General features: G+C 34.9%; 1 protein-coding gene across 1 annotated transcript in view; it reads right to left on the minus strand.

The window, feature by feature from the left end:
• Positions 1-20,914, minus strand: part of LOC140138737 (neurexin-1-like) — a 121,542-nt gene that overhangs the window by 54,709 nt on the left and 45,919 nt on the right. Inside the window, exons 16-17 of the mRNA XM_072160498.1 lie at positions 18,829-19,134; positions 15,634-16,000 (exon numbers count right to left, since the gene is read on the minus strand). Coding sequence (XP_072016599.1) covers positions 15,634-16,000; positions 18,829-19,134 — 673 coding nt within the window. The remainder of the gene's footprint in view (positions 1-15,633; positions 16,001-18,828; positions 19,135-20,914) is intronic.

The raw sequence follows: 20,914 nt of genomic DNA on the forward strand, positions 1-20,914 counted from the left end.
TCTTCTGTAGCTTTCTCAATTGTTTCAAAATAACTGAAAATGTTACTAGCAACACAGGTGTTGAAATCACAGTGAGCAAAGTAAGGTATACTACACTTAATTTAAACAGTAAATTTAACCTCAATAATACAAAAGTGAGTTTTCTGGCAATACTGTTGTTGACATGTTAATAATAGCAGAGGACCCGCCATACTTCACGATTTGAAAAAATTGGGTATCCTATGTATACCAGTGCTGTTAACCTCCTTTTCTGTAAGTTTGCCAGTAAGAGTGTCATTATCCTGTAAACTGACTTGAATAGACAATGTTACTAGCAACACTGGTTTCGCTGTTTCTTTATAACAGCACCTGAAAAGACAAAGCTACTGGCAACACTGGTGTTGAAACCAATGCAAATCATGTCACACCATGCACTTAATCCAAATCACAATACTGGAGTGTTGCATAAAATTAACAAGAGAGTTGTCTGTTAAAATCAGTATTTTCCATCATCAATAAAATCTCAAACGTCAAAAAAGTGAGGTTTCTGGCAACACTTAGGCAGAAATACTTGATACTCATGCACTACAGTTAGCAATGTCTTCATACTAATATCATAAAAATGCATCATCATCCCCTAGGTGGATAAAAGTCTTATTATTCATATAAATATATTAAATTAAAAACCTGAAAATTGTGCAATTTCCTGGCAACACTGCTCCCACGTATGAAAATTACTTTATAACAGCACCTGAAAAGGCAACGCTACTGGCAACACTGGTGTTGAAACCAATGCAAATCATGTCACACCATGCACTTAATCCAAATCACAATACTGGAGTGTTGCATAAAATTAACAAGAGAGTTGTCTGTTAAAATCAGTATTTTCCATCATCAATAAAATCTCAAACGTCAAAAAGTGAGGTTTCTGGCAACACTTAGGCAGAAATACTTGATACTCATGCACTACAGTTAGCAATGTCTTCATACTAATATCATAAAAATGCATCATCATCCCCTAGGTGGATAAAAGTCTTATTTTTCATAATATATTAAATTAAAACCCTGAAAATTGTGCAATTTCCTGGCAACACTGCTCCCACGTATGAAAATTACTTTATAACAGCACCTGAAAAGGCAACTCTACTGGCAACACTGGTGTTGAAACCAATGCAAATCATGTCACACCATGCACTTAATCCAAATAACAATACTAGAGTGTTGCATAAAATTAACAAGAGAGTTGTCTGTTAAAATCAGCATTTTCCATTGTAAATAAAATCTCAAACGTCAAAAAAGTGAGGTTTCTGGCAACACTTAGGCAGAAATACTTGATACTCATGCACTACAGTTGGTAATGTCTTCATACTAATATCATAAAAATGCATCATCATCCCCTAGGTGGATAAAAGCCCTTATTTTTCATAATATATTAAATTAAAAACTGAAAATTGTGCAATTTTCCTGGCAACACTGCTCCCACGTATGAAATGTACCAAAACTTTTTTTTCATGATATTACTAGACCAACATCTTATCTACCTACCCTGAACAGATAATTGTGAGAAAAGTGTTACTTTGGGGGTTTGTTTGTTTGTTTGTTTGTTTTTTATTAGGCAATATCATTAGAATACAAAAACAAATTATAGAGACAGAAAAATCATTACAAAGTACATCAATGTGACAAATTATTTAAAGCTTAAATTAATCAGCCACAAAGCCATTTAGGAACAAGGCACACAGACAAAAAAAAAATGACAAGCCGGGAAAACCCATTAAGCCCGCAGAAAAGGCAAGCTTATTTCTGATGGGGTCCCAAGAAAAAGAAGAGAAAAAAAAAAAAAAAAAAAAAAAAAAATGCCTACACAGTGAAATCAGACATCTCTTGACTGAGAGAGTTGCTGGCTAGATGTTGTTTGACACTTTGTTTAAATGCAGACTTGGTAGGCAATCCCTTGATGTTTGATGGGAGATCATTCCAGTCCAAAATGGCTTTGTAGTAGAATGTGTTTGAGGCGATACCTTTTACCCTAGGAACAATGAAATTGGATTCACTTGATCTGGTTCCATAAGAGTGAGCACTTGATGTTCTAGTGAAATTCTGATTAAGATAAAGTGCACCTTGACAATGGTAGATGTTAAAGACATGGTTAAGCCTCAGCTGTTTAACTCTGTCACAAATTTTCAAGAGATTCACAAGGTTTAGCTCATGTTGCCCAATGTGATCTCTGGGAGAAAGTTTCAAGATGTAACGAGCAACCTTATTTTGAGTAATTTGCAGTTTATTTTTGTGGTTCTGAGTGAGGCCACTATACCAAGATGTGCAACAGTAATCCATGTGGCACTGAATCAATGCAGAACTAAGATTTTTACGCAAAGTTTGATTGAGAATGTGAGAATGCCGGTAGAGGAACTTAAGGCGACCCGAAGCCTTTTTGATGACAGAGTTAACCATGCTTTCACCAGACAGTGTATTGTTTATTGAAACACCAAGATACTTGATACTCTCCTGAGATTTGATAACATGATCATCATAGGCAACACAGAAGTCAGGAACTTTCTTTAACTTAGCTTTGGTGCCAAAGAGAATACATTCTGTCTTGCCAACATGAAGAGACAGTTTATTATCGACTAACCACTGATTGCATGATTTAAGATCAGAGCCAAGCATATCAGCAACAGCCTTGGGGTCTTTGTCATTGCAATGATAACACTGTCGTCAGCATAAAGTAGTAACTTGTTCTGCACTGAAATCTCCATGTCGTTGCTGTAACACAAATACAACAAGGGGCCCAGCAGGCTACCCTGAGGGACGCCACAAGGGGTTACATCAATTTTCCCAACACAAGTTTTGGCATTGCCGAAAATAATGAAAAACACCCCTATTTTACATAATAGTTTCACCCATTTCTGAAAATGATTTGTTTGTGTTTACATGATTTTTATAGAGAGGAAGGATGTCTTATTCACTGTATAAAAGAAGGGTACTGAACATTATTTCCTTCATCCTGAAATCTGACCTGATATTTCTACATTTTGCTACATGGGAAAATGCTGAAAATTGGGCAAATTGACATTTTCGCAGTTGCCATGGCAACCAAGGGTTTAGAGGCGATATGACTGTCACTCCTGTAGACTCTGACCCAAGGTGCATCCACACACAAAGTATTAAGAAAAATCATTTTTTGAAGTCTGCCAACATTTTTTGAAAATATCTGATTTTTACTGCATAGTGTTCTTAATATATTAAGTTATAATATAGGCCTAAAGCCAAACAAATGCGTGGCTATAGACGCTATCACGCTAAAACAACAATAAAAAGGCCTATTTATACACACAGATGCGTGCGATATAAAGTTTTTAAAAAACTCTCTATTTTTTATCGAAAATCCGGACATAAAACATGTTTTTGGCCTAATATTTGCAATGTTTACCTGAAATGTGTATAGTCTATACCTTTTTATGCGCATTTTTTTCTCTTTTTTTTCAATTGAAAGTAATTTTTAAAAAATTCAAAGAAATGCACCCGTACAGGCATATGTAAATATTAAAATTAAAACCAAAGATAAGAACCGAAATGTGGCACATCTTGATATAGTCATGTACCGTGTTTACAGAAACCGGGATGAAAATATCACCGAAATCATGTTTTCTCTCCAAAACTGGGTCGCCTTTATTTTGGATTATTATTAGCGGTCCTTATACCCAGCAGAGCAAACACAAAACATCTTCACAACATTTGCTGTTTTAAATTGTTATTAAATGTGTGGTTTTAGATATGCAGAAACATTTATAATTCATATTTTATTTCATTGTGGCATTGTTTGCAAAGTTCATTCTCCATTGCCCGAAATTATGCTCTAGGAGCATATGCTCCTGGAGCATATGGTCCTGGAGCAGTCAGCGCCAATCAGCATATTTGAACTATCGATTGTCGGGGTGTTATGTTCCATTCTCGGGATTGTCCCGGATTTAGGTGATCGCTGATACATCATGCTCATGGAGCATTCTAATTTATATCATTGTACATACAACATAAACATGCTCCAGGAGCAGATTTGATATAATGTGTTAAACTATACTTATGTGAAAGTAAAGCAGTGACTGTATTTCAAATATCAGACATTGATATGATGCTTCTGGAGCATTCTCATTCACATCGTCGTACAGACAACATGGGCAAGTAAAGCAGTGATGTATTTAAAAAAAATAAGACATTGGTATGATGCTCCTGGAGTTTTCTCATTCACATCATTGTACGGACAACATAAACATGCTCCCAGAAGCAGATTTGGTAAAATGAGTTAAACTATACTATACTTTTGGGCAAGTAAAGCAGTGACTGTATTTCAAAAATCAGACATTGGTATGATATCTCAAGCTCCTAGTGCATTCTCATTCATATCACTGTACAATAAGACAAACATGCTCCAAACATTTATTCAATTAAGGGACTGTGCTGTGCAATATATTTAGGCCCATGTTGAACGTAAGTGTCCTACAAAATTGTAAATGTATTGTGATTGTTCTGAGACTGCACTTCAAATTGCGCTGCATCAGGTGAAATTGCACCACAACTTTCAAAATGGGGTGCACCCCAAGGTAAAAAAAAAATAAATCAAACATTGAAATTGCATCTGACCGTCTCAATTGTAATCTTAAATGACAATATCCCTCACCTCACTGATCACATTAAGGGATCTAAAATGAGCGTTTATTGCTTTTCGACAGTATTTGTTGTGGGACATGAGAGCACCTAAGACCTATCGAATTGTATTCTGAATACGAAGCATGTCTTTCTGATATCAAATAATTTTCATTTTTGAAAATCATAATATAATACAAATTTTATGACAAATTATAAAAATTTGATATTTTTCAAATTTTGATATATAACAGTCCTCGAAGTAAATTATGTAAATATAATGATATATTCTTAAAGTGTATGTAGCAGGGAGGAAAAGCCGACGGTCAATTGAAAATTTTTACCTTTCATATTGAAGATATGGATTTGTTTCCCAAAAAGACCTAATTTTTTTGGTGTTTTGGGGAAAAAATCCATATCTTCTATACGAAAGGTCAAAATTTTCAATTGATCGTCGGCTTTTCATCCCACCTACATACACTTTAAGTATAAATCATCAGATTTATTAAGTTTACTTCAAGTACTGTTAAATATCAAAAATATCAATTTTAATGATTTGCCATAAAATGTGTATTAAATTGCGAATTTCAAAAAATCAAAATTATTTGATATCAGAATGACATTCTTCGTATTCAGAATGCAATTCGATATGTCTGATGTGCTCTAATGTCCCAAAATAAATACTGTCCAAACGTTCATACCCCAGCCCTTAAATAGAACATTAAAAAAATTTATAAAACATCAGTACCGCAAAAAACAGTGACCGCGAAAGACAATGACCGCGAAAGACGGGTGACTGCTAGTTTGATTAAATTCTTATCTGCAATTTGTTAAAAATCAAGTTTTTTTTGTTGGATTAATGCCGATTGTTTTGTCATTTTACATAATTGTACATAATTGTCAATATTTTTCCTTATGTCAGCTTTAATTTAAGCCACCTGATGACTAAATCATATTTTATCATGGTGAAGTCAAATTGGTCTATTTATGTGTTCTTTATATGGATATAGGTCCAGATTTTCTCCGTTTCCGCGGTCCTGATTCCTGGTTTCATTTATACTTCGCCTACAATTAACGGAAAAAGATATTAAAACACATTTTTCTCATTAGCTAGATAAAACCATTGGTTATTATCATGGAAAATACGAATGTGCTGTTACTTGCAGAAGCTGAGAGTGGAGGTAGAACTTTTTGAATGTCCCTCGTATTTATTGATTAACTGGGCTACAAAAATGGATCATCGCCAAAATCAGCCCTCAAGATGGCGTCGGACATTCATTTTGTGCGCTATTTATAAAAATTCTGGAGTGTGTAACCTACATCTTATTAAAACCATTATGCAGAAAACGAACGGTTTTGTTAAACTAAGCCCATGTTGTAAAATCTACGTGACACCTTATAAAATAGTGCTGAAGTTGGCCAAATTTCACACACAAATTGAATGGATATCGGTATCGTGTCGACCGTGGCTACAAGACCATGCAGCACTCAGTTTATAGAGGGTGGGCAAAGGGGGGGGGCATGCCAACTTTTAAGGGGGGAAATTTTGAAAAAAAGTACTAAAAAAGGGCCTAAAATCTTAAATATCAGGGCGGCCAACATCCCGCAGGGGGGGCAGCTGATCCTTTGTCCCTTTCTACGTGACTACGTCACTGTACGAGATCTAAAATTTACCCATGATCCTTTGCAGAAGCGTACCCTCCCCCCCCCCCCAATTATAAGCTTCGTAAAGTGACCTAAAATTCAACATCAAACAAAATGATGGTTTGATTTTCATTGCTATATTTTGATTTCAAAAATATCCACGGGAAATAATACTTAAAGTTTGCCAAAATAAACGGATATTCTATGGATTTATTGTTGCTGAAAAGTATGATTTTCACCCGGTAATAGTATAGTATAAATAGAGAGTTTTAGACCCAAGCTGGTAAGAAAAATGGTCCCTGGTTTAATGGGGCTTTTCCGTGCTCTTGCACCCCATTCCTTAAAAACATCTTATCCTTAAACATACACATAGACATAGACCTATTTTCACAATTTTTGCATTTTTCAGCAGTCAAATTGTCAAGTTTTGAAGCCAGTGTTACTAATATACACAATATAAATATGATTTTTTCTTTATAAGGTATGAATAGGTCAAACCTTAGATGCCGCAATGAAAGTATAAAAATAATCACCAGATGTCAGGGTGGGTTATACCATTTATTTGAAATAGGGGTGTTTTTCAATTTTTTCAAAGTATGAAAATATACCAACTTTGTATAGCTCATAAACCATATGGTAGTGTTCCGATTTCAACATCGACCACAGCATGTTGAGATGATACATTGGTCTTATGAAAAAGTTACATTTGAGCTTGGGGAAAACACATCTGTATATACAGTGTTGCCAGACATTTTCCTATTTTTCGAAATTCAACACAAATCTCACCTTAAGTTAAATGATGTGAAAATGAAACATCATCCTTTCAAGGAACATTTATTAGAAAGAGAATTTTTATTCATATCAAATTTGATCAGTTATAATGGTCAGTGTTGTTCTAAACCACATGGGTGTTGCCATAATTGGGGCTTAATTGTGATTTGTGGATATTTTCAACTTTTTACAAGTCATAAAAATACCAAAATGCATTTCTATAATAAAGAAAGAAACATCGACCTCGTCATGTTGAGATGATATATTGGCCTTATGAAAAAGTTATTTTGATCTGGGGGCGGGGTAAGACATCAGTTTATACAGTGTTGCCAGATAAACCACATGGGTGTTGCCATAATTGGGGTTTAATTGTGAGGTGTGGATATTTTCAACTTTTTACAAGTCATAAAAATACCAAATTGCATTTCTATAATAAAGAAAGAAACATCGACCTTGTCATGTTGAGATGATACATTGGCCTTATGAAATTGTTATTTTGATCTGGGGGGGGGGGGGAAAAACATCAGTTTATACAGTGTTGCCAGATATGTTCCTATTTTTTCAAAATTCAACACAAGTCTCGCCTAAGAAAATTAATTTCATATTCAACTTGATCATCTGGGATGGTCAGTGTTATTTCTAAGCCATATGGGTGTTGCCATAGCTGGCGTTTAATATGACAATTTAGATATTTCCAGCTTTTTACAAGTCTTAAAAATAGTACACATCCTTAAAATTATTGTGGAATGAACGCAATATTAAGAACACTTAGTATGTGAATTTAAATTTTAAATTTGAGTTCGGAAAATATTTCCTTCTATACAGTATTGCCAGTTATTATCACCAGTGTTTACTCAGAGGCTGTATGTCTCAAATTTGGCCCAGTGAAAATTATATTTGGCCCACAACAATTTGCAATGCTGTATTACAATTAGTCAATTTGAGGAATTACTGAGACAAAATTGAGTCAATTTTGGGGAGAAATGCTTCATTTGGCGCACTCAATTTCCAGAGAGAGTAAACACTGATTATCACATATATTCAAAATTCAACGTATGTCTCACTTTAGGATTTATATTGTTTAAATCGCTGCCATGAATAAACCACATGGATGATGCCACTATAAATGGAGTTAATAGTGAAATGTGGATACATTTTCAATTTTAAAATGACACCTTATGAAAGTTACAGCTATAGTATTCCAATTTTTCACAAAAAAAACACAAAAAGCACACAAATTTGTCCTAATTTGGCGCTTTTATAGGCACTTTGCCTTAATGCACCCAATTTGGTGTATTGTCTCCACTGCAAACCCACCAATCGACATACCAAAATTGCTAAGGTACCCCCAAAACCGTGGCACATCCCCGTATACCTTTAACCAGGAGAACCCCTCTCCGGGGTCATGTCATAGGTATACTGTGCCCAGTAGTCCTCTTTTTCTACTTGAAACGGATATTTCCTCAGACAACTTTTATCAACATTTGGTGATTTTTTATTTTGCTTTAACCCTGCAAGTATCTTCAATCATGAAAGCTTAATTTTAGTTGCTTCCTTTTTACAAGCTCATACAAATTCATGTCATCAATGAGCAGGGGATGCTTGAATGACAGAGAATTAGCAACAATATCATGCAACATTTCAATGGTCATTTCTTCTTCATACTTTCGACTCTCCTGGGAGCTCCTCTCAGGAAAGGTAACTGGACATTAATTTGTCTGGCTGTGAAAAGGTTCTGTGCGTTATTGTCTTTGACTATTCTCATATCTTTCAAAACATTCGCTGGATCTACATAGTTTTTTGCCCATTTCTTCCCCATATCTTTTTTGCAAGTATAGTTGGGATGTGTGCTTTAATAATATGGGGTAGGCGTAATTTAAACATTATCTTATTCTTATATGCATCTTTTTGCAATGTAACAATCTTATGTTATTTTAATTTATTTTAGCCTAGCTAGTATGTGTATATTGGTAAAAACATTATGGCTTTTATGTATATTTTAAAGTATACATGTTTGATGTTTTCTGTGTTGTATTTTAAGGGGTTGGTCACCCACCTTTGAACAGTATTTTTGTCGGACCTGAGAGCACATCAGATATACCAAATTGCATTTTGAATACGAGGAATGTCCTTCTGATATAAAATAATTTAGATTTTTTTTAAATTCGCGATGCAATAAAAATTTTAGGGTAAATTATGCATATTGAATTTTTTTTATTTTTGACATATTACAGTTAATTTAATAAATCTAATGATGTGTACTTAAAAGTGTATGTAGCTGGGATGAAAAGCCGACCACTAATCAATTAATTAATGATAATTGAAAAATTTGACCTTTCATAGTGAAGATATAGATTTTTCCCCAAAAGACCTTAGGTGTTTTGGTGAAAAAATCTATATCTTCAATACGAAAGGTCAAATTTTCATATGGACGGCTTTTCATTCCAGCTACATACACTTTAAGTACATATCACTAGATTTATACAATTTACTTTTGAGATCTGTTAAATTTCAAAAATATCAATTTTTAATCATTTGCCATAAAATTTGTATTATATCGCAAATTTCAATATATGTCTGATGTGCTCTCAGGTCCACAAAAATATGTGAAAACGTCGCTATTTGAACCCTTATGACTTATAAAAATATCGATCGACATCTCACTATTAAACCCTAATTATGGCAACACCCATGTGATTGGAACAACACTGACCATTTATACAACTGATCAAATTTAATATGAAAGTAAATTTCATTTTAATAAACTTTCCTTGTGAAGGTGAAGTTTCATTTTCGCATCATTTAACTTAAGGTGAGACTTGTGTTAAATTTCGAAAAAATAGGAAAATATCTGGCAACACTGTATAAACATATGTTTTCCCCAAGCTTAAGTGTAAATTTTTCATAAGACCAAATATGTATCATTTCAACATGGTGAAGTTGATGTTTCACTTCCACATATTTTTAAGGAATGAATACCATGGTATTTTGGTATTTTTAAAACTTAAAAAGTTCAAAATAACCACATCTCGCTATTTAACCCTAATTATGGCAACACCCATGTGGTTTGGAACAACACTGACCATTTATACAACTGATCAAATTTAATATGAAAGTAAATTTCTTTCTAATAAACTTTCATTTTCAACCTAAAAGGTGAAACTAGTGCTGAATTTTGAAAAATAGGAAAATATCTGTATAAACAGATGTTTTTCCCCAAGCTCAAATGTAAATTTTTCATAAGACCGATGTATCATCTCAACATGATGAGGTCGTTGTTTCATTTTCTCATCTTTATTTTAGGAATGCATGCCATTGTATTTTGGCATTTTTAAGACTGAAAATAGCTGAAAAAGCTGAAAAAAAGCTGAAAAAGCTCAACATACGTTGAATTTTGAATTGCGTGATAATATCTGGCAATACTGTATAGAAGGAAATATTTTCCGAACTCAAATTTAAAATTTAAATTCACATACTAAGTGTTCTTAGGTTAATTTTTAACCTTAATATTGCGTTCATTCCACAATAATTTTAAAGGTGTGTACTATTTTTAAGACTTGTAAAAAGCTGGAAATATCTAAATATTGTCATATTAAACGCCAGCTATGGCAACACCCATATGGCTTAGAATAACACTGACCATCCCAGATGATCAAATTGAATATGAAATTAACTTTCTTTCTAAAAGATATGTTCCATATGAAGGTGAAGTTTCATTTTCATATCTTTTAACTTACGGCGAGACTTGTGTTGATTTTTGAAAAAATAGGAAAATATCTGGCAACACTGTATAAACTGATGTTTTACCCCCCGATCAAAATAACTTTTCATAAGGCCAATGTATCATCTCAACATGACGAGGTCGATGTTTCTTTCTTTATTATAGAAATGCATTTTGGTATTTTTATAACTTTTAAAAAGTTGAAAATATCCACAAATCACAATAAAACCCCAATTATGGCAACACCCATGTGGTTTAGAACAACACTGACCATTATAACTGATCAAATTTGATATGAATAAAAACTCTCTTTCTAATAAATGTTCCTTGAAAGGATGATGTTTCATTTTCACATCATTTAACTTAAGGTGAGATTTGTGTTGAATTTCGAAAAATAGGAAAATGTCTGGCAACACTGTATATACAGATGTGTTTTCCCCAAGCTCAAATGTAACTTTTCATAAGACCAATGTATCATCTCAACATGCTGTGGTCGATGTTGAAATCGGAGCACTACCATATGGTTTATGAGCTATACAAAGTTGGTATATTTTCATACTTTGAAAAAATTGAAAAACACCCTATTTCAAATAAATGGTATAACCCACCCTGACATCTGGTGATTATTTTTATACTTTCAATGCGGCATCTAAGGTTTGACCTATTCATACCTTATAAAGAAAACAGTATATATATATATTGTGTATATTAGTAACACTGACTTCAAAACTTGACAAATTGATTGATTGAAGCGATTGGACAGTATAGTATTTATTTTGGGACATTAGAGCACATCAGACATATCGAATTGCATTCTGAATACGAAGAATGTCATTCTGATATCAAATAATTTTGATTTTTTGAAATTCGCAATTTAATACACATTTTATGGCAAATCATTAAAATTGATATTTTTGATATTTAACAGTACTTGAAGTAAACTTTAGAAATCTGATGATTTATACTTAAAGTGTATGTAGGTGGGATAAAAAAGCCGACGATCAATTGAAAATTGTGACCTTTCGTATTGAAGATATGGATTTTTTCCCAAAACACCAAACAAAAATAAGGTCTATAAATCCATATCTTCAATATAAAAGGTCAAAATTTTCAATTGACCGTCGGCTTTTCCTCCCTGCTACATACACTTTAAGAATATATCATTAGATTTATGTAATTTACTTCGAGGACTGTTATATATCAAAAATTTGAAAAATATCAAATTTTCATAATTTGTCATAAAATTTGAATTGTTTTGTAATTTTCAAAAAATGAAAATTATTTGATATCAGAAAGACATGCTTCGTATTCAGAATGCAATTCGATAGTTCTGAGGTGTTCTCATGTCCCACAAAAATACTGTCGAAACGCAATAAACGCTCATTTTAGATCCCTTAATCTTTACATAAATTTTTTACCATCAATTGAGCGTTAATTTTGACTAAATTCAGAAAATATTTTGGCGCATATAAAATTAAAATAAAATTCTCTGCCTCCTAAACCACATAAATTTTCACGATTGGGTATCATGAATCGTTATATATGATGTGCAGTTAATATTCATATATTCTTTTATACATAGGATGCTTCAGTTTTAACACCAAAAATATTTCATTGAAAACCCTCCCACTCGGCGATTTCAAAAAGGTAACCACGCTTCCCTAGACACGCTTCCCTAGAATGTGCAATAAATTAGCATTAAAAATTTAATGCAGTGCCAAAGCACCCTTAATCATACCGCCCAGGCCTATATCATACCGCCAAACAAACAAGGACTTTGCTAGAGGGCGCAACATGATTCAACAACGACAGATTCGGAAAAAAGAACCTTTTTTATAATTCGGAATAGAGATCACGGTGACTCATTTCGGAATGAAGAACCTGTTTTAGATTTCGGAATGGAGAACCCTAAATTCATATTCGGAATAGAGAACCTCTTTTCATATTCGGAGTAGAGAACACGGTGACTTATTTCGGAATAAAGAACCTTCTTTCGTTTTCGGAATAGAGAACCCATTTTTGCATATTCGGAATAGAGAACCTTTTTTCATATTCGGAATGGAGAACCTTTTCTGTTTTCGGAATAGAGAACCTTCGTAATAGAGAACCTTTTTAATTTTCGGAATAGTGAACCTTCGAAATAGCGAACCTTCGGAATACCGAACCTTCGGAGTAGCGAAGTTCGCCCAGAAAATTCCACCCGAAATTAGGCATTTTCCCATTGAAACACGTGTAATACATAATTAGTGGTATTTAACCTACTGTGTGCTATGAACATCGTGTATGCGTTCGACTAATAATTCCATCGTAATAATAAAGCGCGGATTCCGGCGTTTTATTCAAAATCTCGGATTTTGACAAAACTACAACACCAGAGTCTTGATTTTTTGCAGGGTATATTGGTTTAATAAAGTACAATTTAATCGTGTAAAAAAGGAATTTTAAAAATTCAGTGAGGGCGTCTTCCTCAGCAAATGTTATAATATGACTTTAAGTCATTCAGAACAAGTCTGTTAGCCGTTGTCCATGCCTTGATATCACGAAGACAGAGCCCCAGGCGCGGGATTACAAATTCGCGTTCACTAGGATGTAGAACAAGATACATCTGTGTATCATCTGCACGTGAACAAGAGTGGACCGTTCACTGATCCTTGAGGAACACCATCTTCCAAGAGAACGTTATCAGACAATTCACCTTTAATAGAGATGCAAGCGACTTTCCAGATAGGATTTATACCACTCCAAAGCTGTTCCTCCAATGCCATAACGGTCACGCAGACGATTGATCAGTACTTGATGAGATAGCGTATTAAACGGCGCGGAAACGTCTAGGAGAATAAGAATCGCTTCCAGATGTCGGTCGGCAGCAAGCAGAATGTCATTTTGAATTCTTACGAGAGCTGTCTCAGTCGAATGACATTTTCTGTACGCAGATTGGTTTTTTGCATACAGATTATTAGGTACTGGGTAAGCTGTGAGGCAGCAACGCATTCGACAGTAATTTGAGATTAGATATTGGGCGATAGTTCTCGAGTTCATTTCGATCAGCGTTTGCCTTATTCACGAGTGGAGTGACCTGCGCGATCTTGAGAGACTGCGGCATTACACCTGATAAGAGAGATGAGTTGATTACACGCGTGAAAAGCAGCAGTAGTAAGTCCAAGCACCCCTTCAGAATCAGATCTTTTGGTATTGGATCCAGCGGGGACGATTTTATAGCAGACTTCATCAAGATCTCCGGACGTCCTCAACTGTTACCTCCTGGAACGATGTGAACTCACTATTGCATAAATCATACAGCGAAATTGAAAATTCTACTCATGTACATTGTATATTGATAAAAATTGTGCATCAAATTAAAGCATCAAATTAAATTCTACATCAAATTAAAGCAATCACTTGTTCTAACTTAGTAAACAGCTGAAAATGCTGTGTTATTATAGTCAAATACATTTCCAAAACTGTAGTGTAAGAACATTATGTATTCAATATAGAAAATAATATAAATATCCAAAATAATGAAATCTTGTCTTTTCCGATATTCTTGACATTTGAAAAGAATCATATACAGGGTGTCTCAATAAAAATAGGCCCTGTGGATCGGGGGCCATAACTTAAAATATCAGCAGATTCAAAATCCATGAAGTGTCTTCTATAGATTGGTGCATATATCATCAAAATCCGTTCACTCATCACTGTGATAATTGGGAAACTACAAATAGACTCATTTTTGGACCTTTCCAATGGGACAATACACATTAACAATAATGTGCTGCATTGTAGTTTAGAATTGAAGAAATTAATGAAGTTAAGGGTTGACTAAGTATTGTTGATCGAAACAGCCAAAAAGATCGATTTCATTATCTAAATCAATTTATTTTTGAACAATATTGCCATACTTTGAACGAGTTATGTATGTTTTACAAAAGTGATATTGTTTCATCCCTCTTTACAACATAACTCGAGAACCACACAGGACCTACAAACGTATATCTGTAAGTAATACCAAAGCAAATTTTGCCAAAGCTCACTACCATTCGCAATATGATGTGAACTACCAAATCGCAATAGTAAGTTTGAAATAGTGTCAAACCTTAACTCCCAGTTTTGCTGGGTAGGAGATAACTTGCCTAATCGGCAACTATGCCTCTTTTCTGTTATTGATATTGTTTATCAATTTTTGTTTTTTTTATTTCCCCATTAATACTATCACTTGGACATTTCATTTTTCAAATATTTCAGCCACTTGTTTTATTTTTTGTGGGACCTGATATCGAATTGCATTTCGAAAACGAGGAATGTCCTTCTGATATCAAATAGTGTTTTTTTAAATTCGCGATATAATGCCATTTTATGGCAAATGATTAAAAATTGATATTTTTCAAATTTAACAGTCCTCGAAGTAAATTGTATAAATTTATTGATATGTACGTATACTTAAAGTGTATGTAACTGGGACATATGACAATTTTGACCTTTCATATTGAAGATAAAGATTTTTTCCCCAAAACACAAAACAAATTTGGTCTTTTTGGGAAACTCGAAGAAAGGTTAAAATTCTCAACTGATGGCCGGCTTTTCATCCCAGCTACATACACTAAGTACATATCATTGGATTTCTGAAGTTTACTTCGTGGATAGTTAAATATCAAAAATACAAAAAATTATCACAGTGATGAGTGAACGGATTTTGATGATATATGCACCAATCTATAGAAGACACTTCATGGATTTTGAATCTGCAAGAAAGTTTTAATTTTACTGCTGATATTTTAAGTTATGGCCCCCGATCCACAGGGCCTATTTTTATTGAGACACCCTGTATAAGCACCTTACTGTATACTAGAATTAGCCACTACCAGTGATGTACCTACCTTCTCCACAAACCTTGCCAGTGTACCCAGTCATCCTACAATCACAGATGAAACGATTCCACCCTTCTGTGCAGATGCCATCGTGCTCACATGGACTGCTGTCACAATGAGGCTTCTCTTCCCGACAGTAAGCACTGATGTCATCTCTGGATTCTTTTAACACGTAACTTGCAAGATCTTTAGTCTCGCCATCTATGGCAAGATTTTTAATGCACCCTACGTAGCCTCGTCGAAGGACTCCCGAAAAAAGGTCCCTTGGCAGGGAGTTAGAAGCTGTGTTGTCAATGCCACCTAGAAAAATATCTGTTTCTAGGTTTAAGAGATTGCTGGTGCCCGGGACGGTGAAATTTTGGTATTCTTCGTCAACCTGGTGAAAAAAACGGGAAGGGGAATACAAGCTAATTACTATAATTGTATGAAATAGTAGTACAGATGGAAAAACAGAAAGGGAAAAAGAATTTGTTTTGGAGTAGGCATGGAGTTGTTGGTGCTATTTTCTTATGCCAAATATGGTTAGATTATAAATCACTCAATATCCAAGCCACAGATGATTAACAAATATTAATTAGCCAAATTTATGCTGCATACAATTGTTTGTCAGTTTTCACTATTAACAGATGTACAGTTTTCAAATTATGTACCAATGTTAAATTGATTCCAATCAAGCATTAGAACTAAATATATATTAGTAATTTAATATGAATTAAATTGGCAGCAGTGCCATGTTTTGAGCATGGGTATTTGTAAATAAGCATCTAAATAGCTGCCATACAACTGACAAGAAACCATCCAATGTTAGAGGAGCTGACAGGGCTTGTGAAGGATGCAATGTTGGCTGTCAAGTTAGGATAGTTCACAATTTAAGAGCAAGAAATTTGGTTATTTCACGGTGCATAATTCACCTTTTGGTTGATTTTAACTCTCTCCACGCGGGTGTCGACTGCAGACGACAAGTTTAAAGAATTTTCAGAATTGTAAATTTTCATTACCATATTTGGAATCAGCATGAAAAATGCATTAAAATGAGTACAAACAAGCCTAGTATTGATTCAGTAGTTCTTAAGATAGTTCTTGATATTTTGAGAAAATATGTCAAAACTTGAACTTTTTCCATTGAAGCGCATGGCTAGCACGCAGAGCATTAAAGACAGCTGTAATTTATACAAATAAAATCAAATTCAAAGTTTTTTTTAAAGATTTCTTTTTTGGATTATCTTTCCATGCATCAGATGCTATGTCAGGAGTTAGTAAATTTGTAATTCTGGTATTTTGCCATGATTTCAAATTATGAGGAATGATTTAATACAAATTGTAGACTATCTTTTATGAAAAGTGAAACAAGAGCACCAATGGTGCTGCAGCTCAATGGTTTTTGGATATAGGCATATCATTGGAACTAGTATATCGGCATCATGGTATTGAAGGTGCATAATGTCACAACTTTTTATCTGTTACCATAGTCAGCATTATTATTATGGACTGCGCATTTACCTGTAGAAACAATGAATCCAAATTGAAATTGGAAGTATGAGGTAGAGCTATTAAAAACAGCTTTCCTGAAGTAAATTGGACAGAGCTTCGCCATCTGACAGCCATTTTAAGGAACTGTCGGTAGGAAAAGCACTACCATCAATACAGGCCCATTAATGGAAATGGAGGATTTATCAATGAAGGTTGAAGTAAAATGTCAACTTTAAGGTTCATAACTTAGAAACTGACCTACGTACATATGAACTGTATCATGAGATAGAGCTTTTTGAAATAAAGCTTTACTGAAAAAAATATGCACAGAGCTCCGCCGTCTGACAGCCCCATTTAAGGCCAGTGTAATGGGAGAGAACATGGACCTTTTCGAGCATCATTATTTCTGAATTGTATGTCAAAAGTATATAAAACTATACATTTTTGGAAAGGAAATGAGTCAAGGAATCCCATGGTGACGTCAGATTTGTTCTAAAATCTTGAGTTTTTGACAAAATCACAAAAATTCACTTTTTTACCCCAATTTTTTTGTGACAACTTAGAAAAAAATCCGTTCGGAGTAAAAAAATTTCAGTTAGCTTTTCATAAAGAAGAGAAATGAACTTAGGGAAGGTTTTTTTATTTTTTTGAAATTCGTCTCATTTTTCGAAATATTGAAAAAAACATGTGAAAAAAGCAATTTTGTCACTCTATTAAGCTAAAAATTGCACAGAATGGTGTATATTTTTGTTTAAAACAAATATTTTGAAAAATGAGAAAACCTTCCCTAGGCTTTGATGTACTCTAAACGATAGTGCAAAAAGTTTACCTTTTGCTTGCATATTTTTCGAGTTATCTTGTCACAAAAATTGTGCAATATTGTCAAAAGTGAACTCTGAGAAATCGACGTTTTAGTGAAAAAAATGTCAAAATTATGCACAAACCGTCCTTATGTTTTAAAACGGTAAGACTTTCACGCTTGTAAAAGCTGTATCTGGTGCATGGTCTAAATATCGCCAAAATTCAAAATAATTAAAAAATCTAAGTGGCATTTTGACTGCAAATTTTTGTTTTGTTTACACCACATTTGCTGGCGTGAACAACAAACCGAATGCGCCTAGACTGCGTTGGACATACGCGCAGAGTTGCGCCGCGTCACGCTAAGCGAATCGCGCGCGTAATCAAAATATTTCGCATTCGCGCATTTCTGACTCATTATTTCCGGCCAATTTACTAAGCTGTCTTGAGCCATGTGACTTTTTAGAGTTAAAAAGAGTGAAACAAATCAAGCAAAAATACTAGTAAATATTAGCAAGTTGTATTTTATTAGTTTTAAGTGAAAGAATACATCTTAGTGTTGATAAATATCAAGAAATCTCAAATTCGGGCGTGAACGAATGTGTCTTCCATTACTCTGGCCTTAAGAAACTGTCAGTAGGAACTAAGTCCATATGGAAGCTTTTTCAAAGAAATGCATGAAAATTTTGTATGCACCAACGTCACGCGACCGTACCAACAGTGTACTGTGGTGGAAAAAAGTAATTCCACGTAGCAGGAAAATTCCTGTTGGGTGACTTGAGCGCATATCGTGGTACCAGCCACGACATAGAGACATTTTCAAACCACGTTTTTCTACCCAATAATGTTATTGGATGGCTTGTTGGGCCGCTCCTGCATTGTTAGGTTATGATGTCACGTGCATATCACCATCGTAACATGTCTTTTAATCCTTACCTGATATAAGGCCCCCATAGCCCACCATGTGTTTGCGGGAGGGGGACGCAAATATGGTGGGCCTACCTGCAGATGCCCTGTGTTTCTTTCTCTTGACAGAATCACCGTATGCCACTCGCCATCATTTAACGGAAAAGTGTTACGTTTGTGGCGAATTGCCCCCGACCCCAAATCTAGCACCAACCAGAGGTACCCATCCAGCAACTCAAATCCAAAGAAATCAGACATGCCCTCTGCACCCTTGGCGTACATGATGACAGCATCTGGCTCGTTGGTTCGAAAACTGAAGGATATCGTACCCTTTATCTGCAGTAAAAGAAAAGAAACAAATCAGAGTTTAGCATTCTTGTTTCACAGTGTGAACAGTATAGTACTATCAGTGAATAGACAGAACAAGTGGCGTAGCCAAGGGAGACAAAGAGCTGCCCCCTCCCTGTGAAAAGTCTTGGCCCCTCTCGCCTTCCCCCTCCTATGGGATGCAAAGTCTTGATCCACTCTTGCCTTCCCCCTCCTATGAGATGATAGCCACCCTATTATTTAAGATGTGTAAGCTTAGTTTGTACTTTTGAGCCCATATTGGGCATTTTTTTGTCAAATCCCACTTCCCTTGAAAGTTGCTTTTCCCCCTTCACTGCCCCCTCTAAAGAAATCCTGGCTATTCTACTGTGCATAACTTGAGAGACTCCTATGATCATGTTGTCCATCATTAAACACATATTAATATATTTGTGGCCAATCATTTAAGGAATTCAACCTTTTATAAAAACTTGCAGAATATTAATTGTTTGCAATAATTAAAACAAAGTGTTTGAGGTTGAACTGAAGAGACTGTCAAATTTCCCATGTTACTTTGCTGTTAACGACATTATCATCTGTTTCTATACTAGATATCTTTTAATAAAACGTACTTGCATATATAACAATAAACATGACCCAATTTGTCAAACTATCTATCTCCATATCAAATCACATTTGACAGTATTATAACAAAGTCCCATAATTCACATTTGAGGAACATACATTTTCCAATTTATTACTTCAACTGAGTTTAATTCCACATTTTTTCCAGAAAAGTGAGATTGCTTTTATAATCCATTTTGACACCAAAGACCAATTGACCCAGTTTTTGCAGAAATTAAAATATATGATGAGATCAGTGTCCTGCAACCTCACTCCTAGAATGACTCCTTCTCAGGTAGCTATTTACATGTATAGTAGACAGTAGCGAAGCCAGCAGGGGGGCAAGGGGGGGGGGCAGAGTGCCACCCCTGACAAAAAATGAAAGAAAAAAGTTCCCCTCTGGCAAAAAATGAAGAGAAAATCTGGAGGGCAAAGGAAAAGAAAAAGGGCAAGGAGCCCCGATTTCCACCAAAATTCAACCAAATCATGGACCAAAATAGTGCAAAATACAAAATATTTGCGCGCTGCGCGTGCACATTGTCGCAATTAAATCCCTTTTATCCCAATCATGGGCGAAAATAGTGTCAAATACAAACATTTTTGTCATGTACAGTCTTTCTAAAAACAAAAACGGTTATGTACCGGTATGTATGATGCAATTTATTTTTCGTCTGTGCCCTCAAAATTTTATTTTGCCACCCCTGACCAAGAAAGCTGGCTACGCCCCTGATAGTAGATTAGAACCAAGATTGAATCTGATTGAGTAATTCCAGTTGAAATCCATATGGATGACATAACTTTAGTGTCCCACACAGGGGGCATAGATTTCAAATAAAGTCACCCATGCAGGTAATTATCTTTGAAATTTAAACCCCTTGTGGGAGATTCAATTCATGTCTTCCATAGGGGGTGTAGAGATTTCATCTGGAATAGCCCATTATGGTTTCCATCTGAGTACTCACTCCTGATGTAATGAGAGGGGTGATAAATACTTTATGCATCTAACCCCTTGAAATGACCCTTTCTCTGACAGTTAATTAACGTTTGTGGCGGTTTAAGGATACTTGATGTTTCTTAGGGAACCAGCTTATTTGATGAAGTATGATCTCCTGAGCATTTTGACAACATTTTGAAATAATGAGTTGGTGTCGGCCTAAACAATTTTTTTTTTTGGACAGGGGGGTCG

The sequence above is a fragment of the Amphiura filiformis genome, chromosome 18 (assembly GCF_039555335.1).
Source record: "Amphiura filiformis chromosome 18, Afil_fr2py, whole genome shotgun sequence".
NCBI classification, from domain to species: Eukaryota; Metazoa; Echinodermata; class Ophiuroidea; order Amphilepidida; family Amphiuridae; genus Amphiura; species Amphiura filiformis.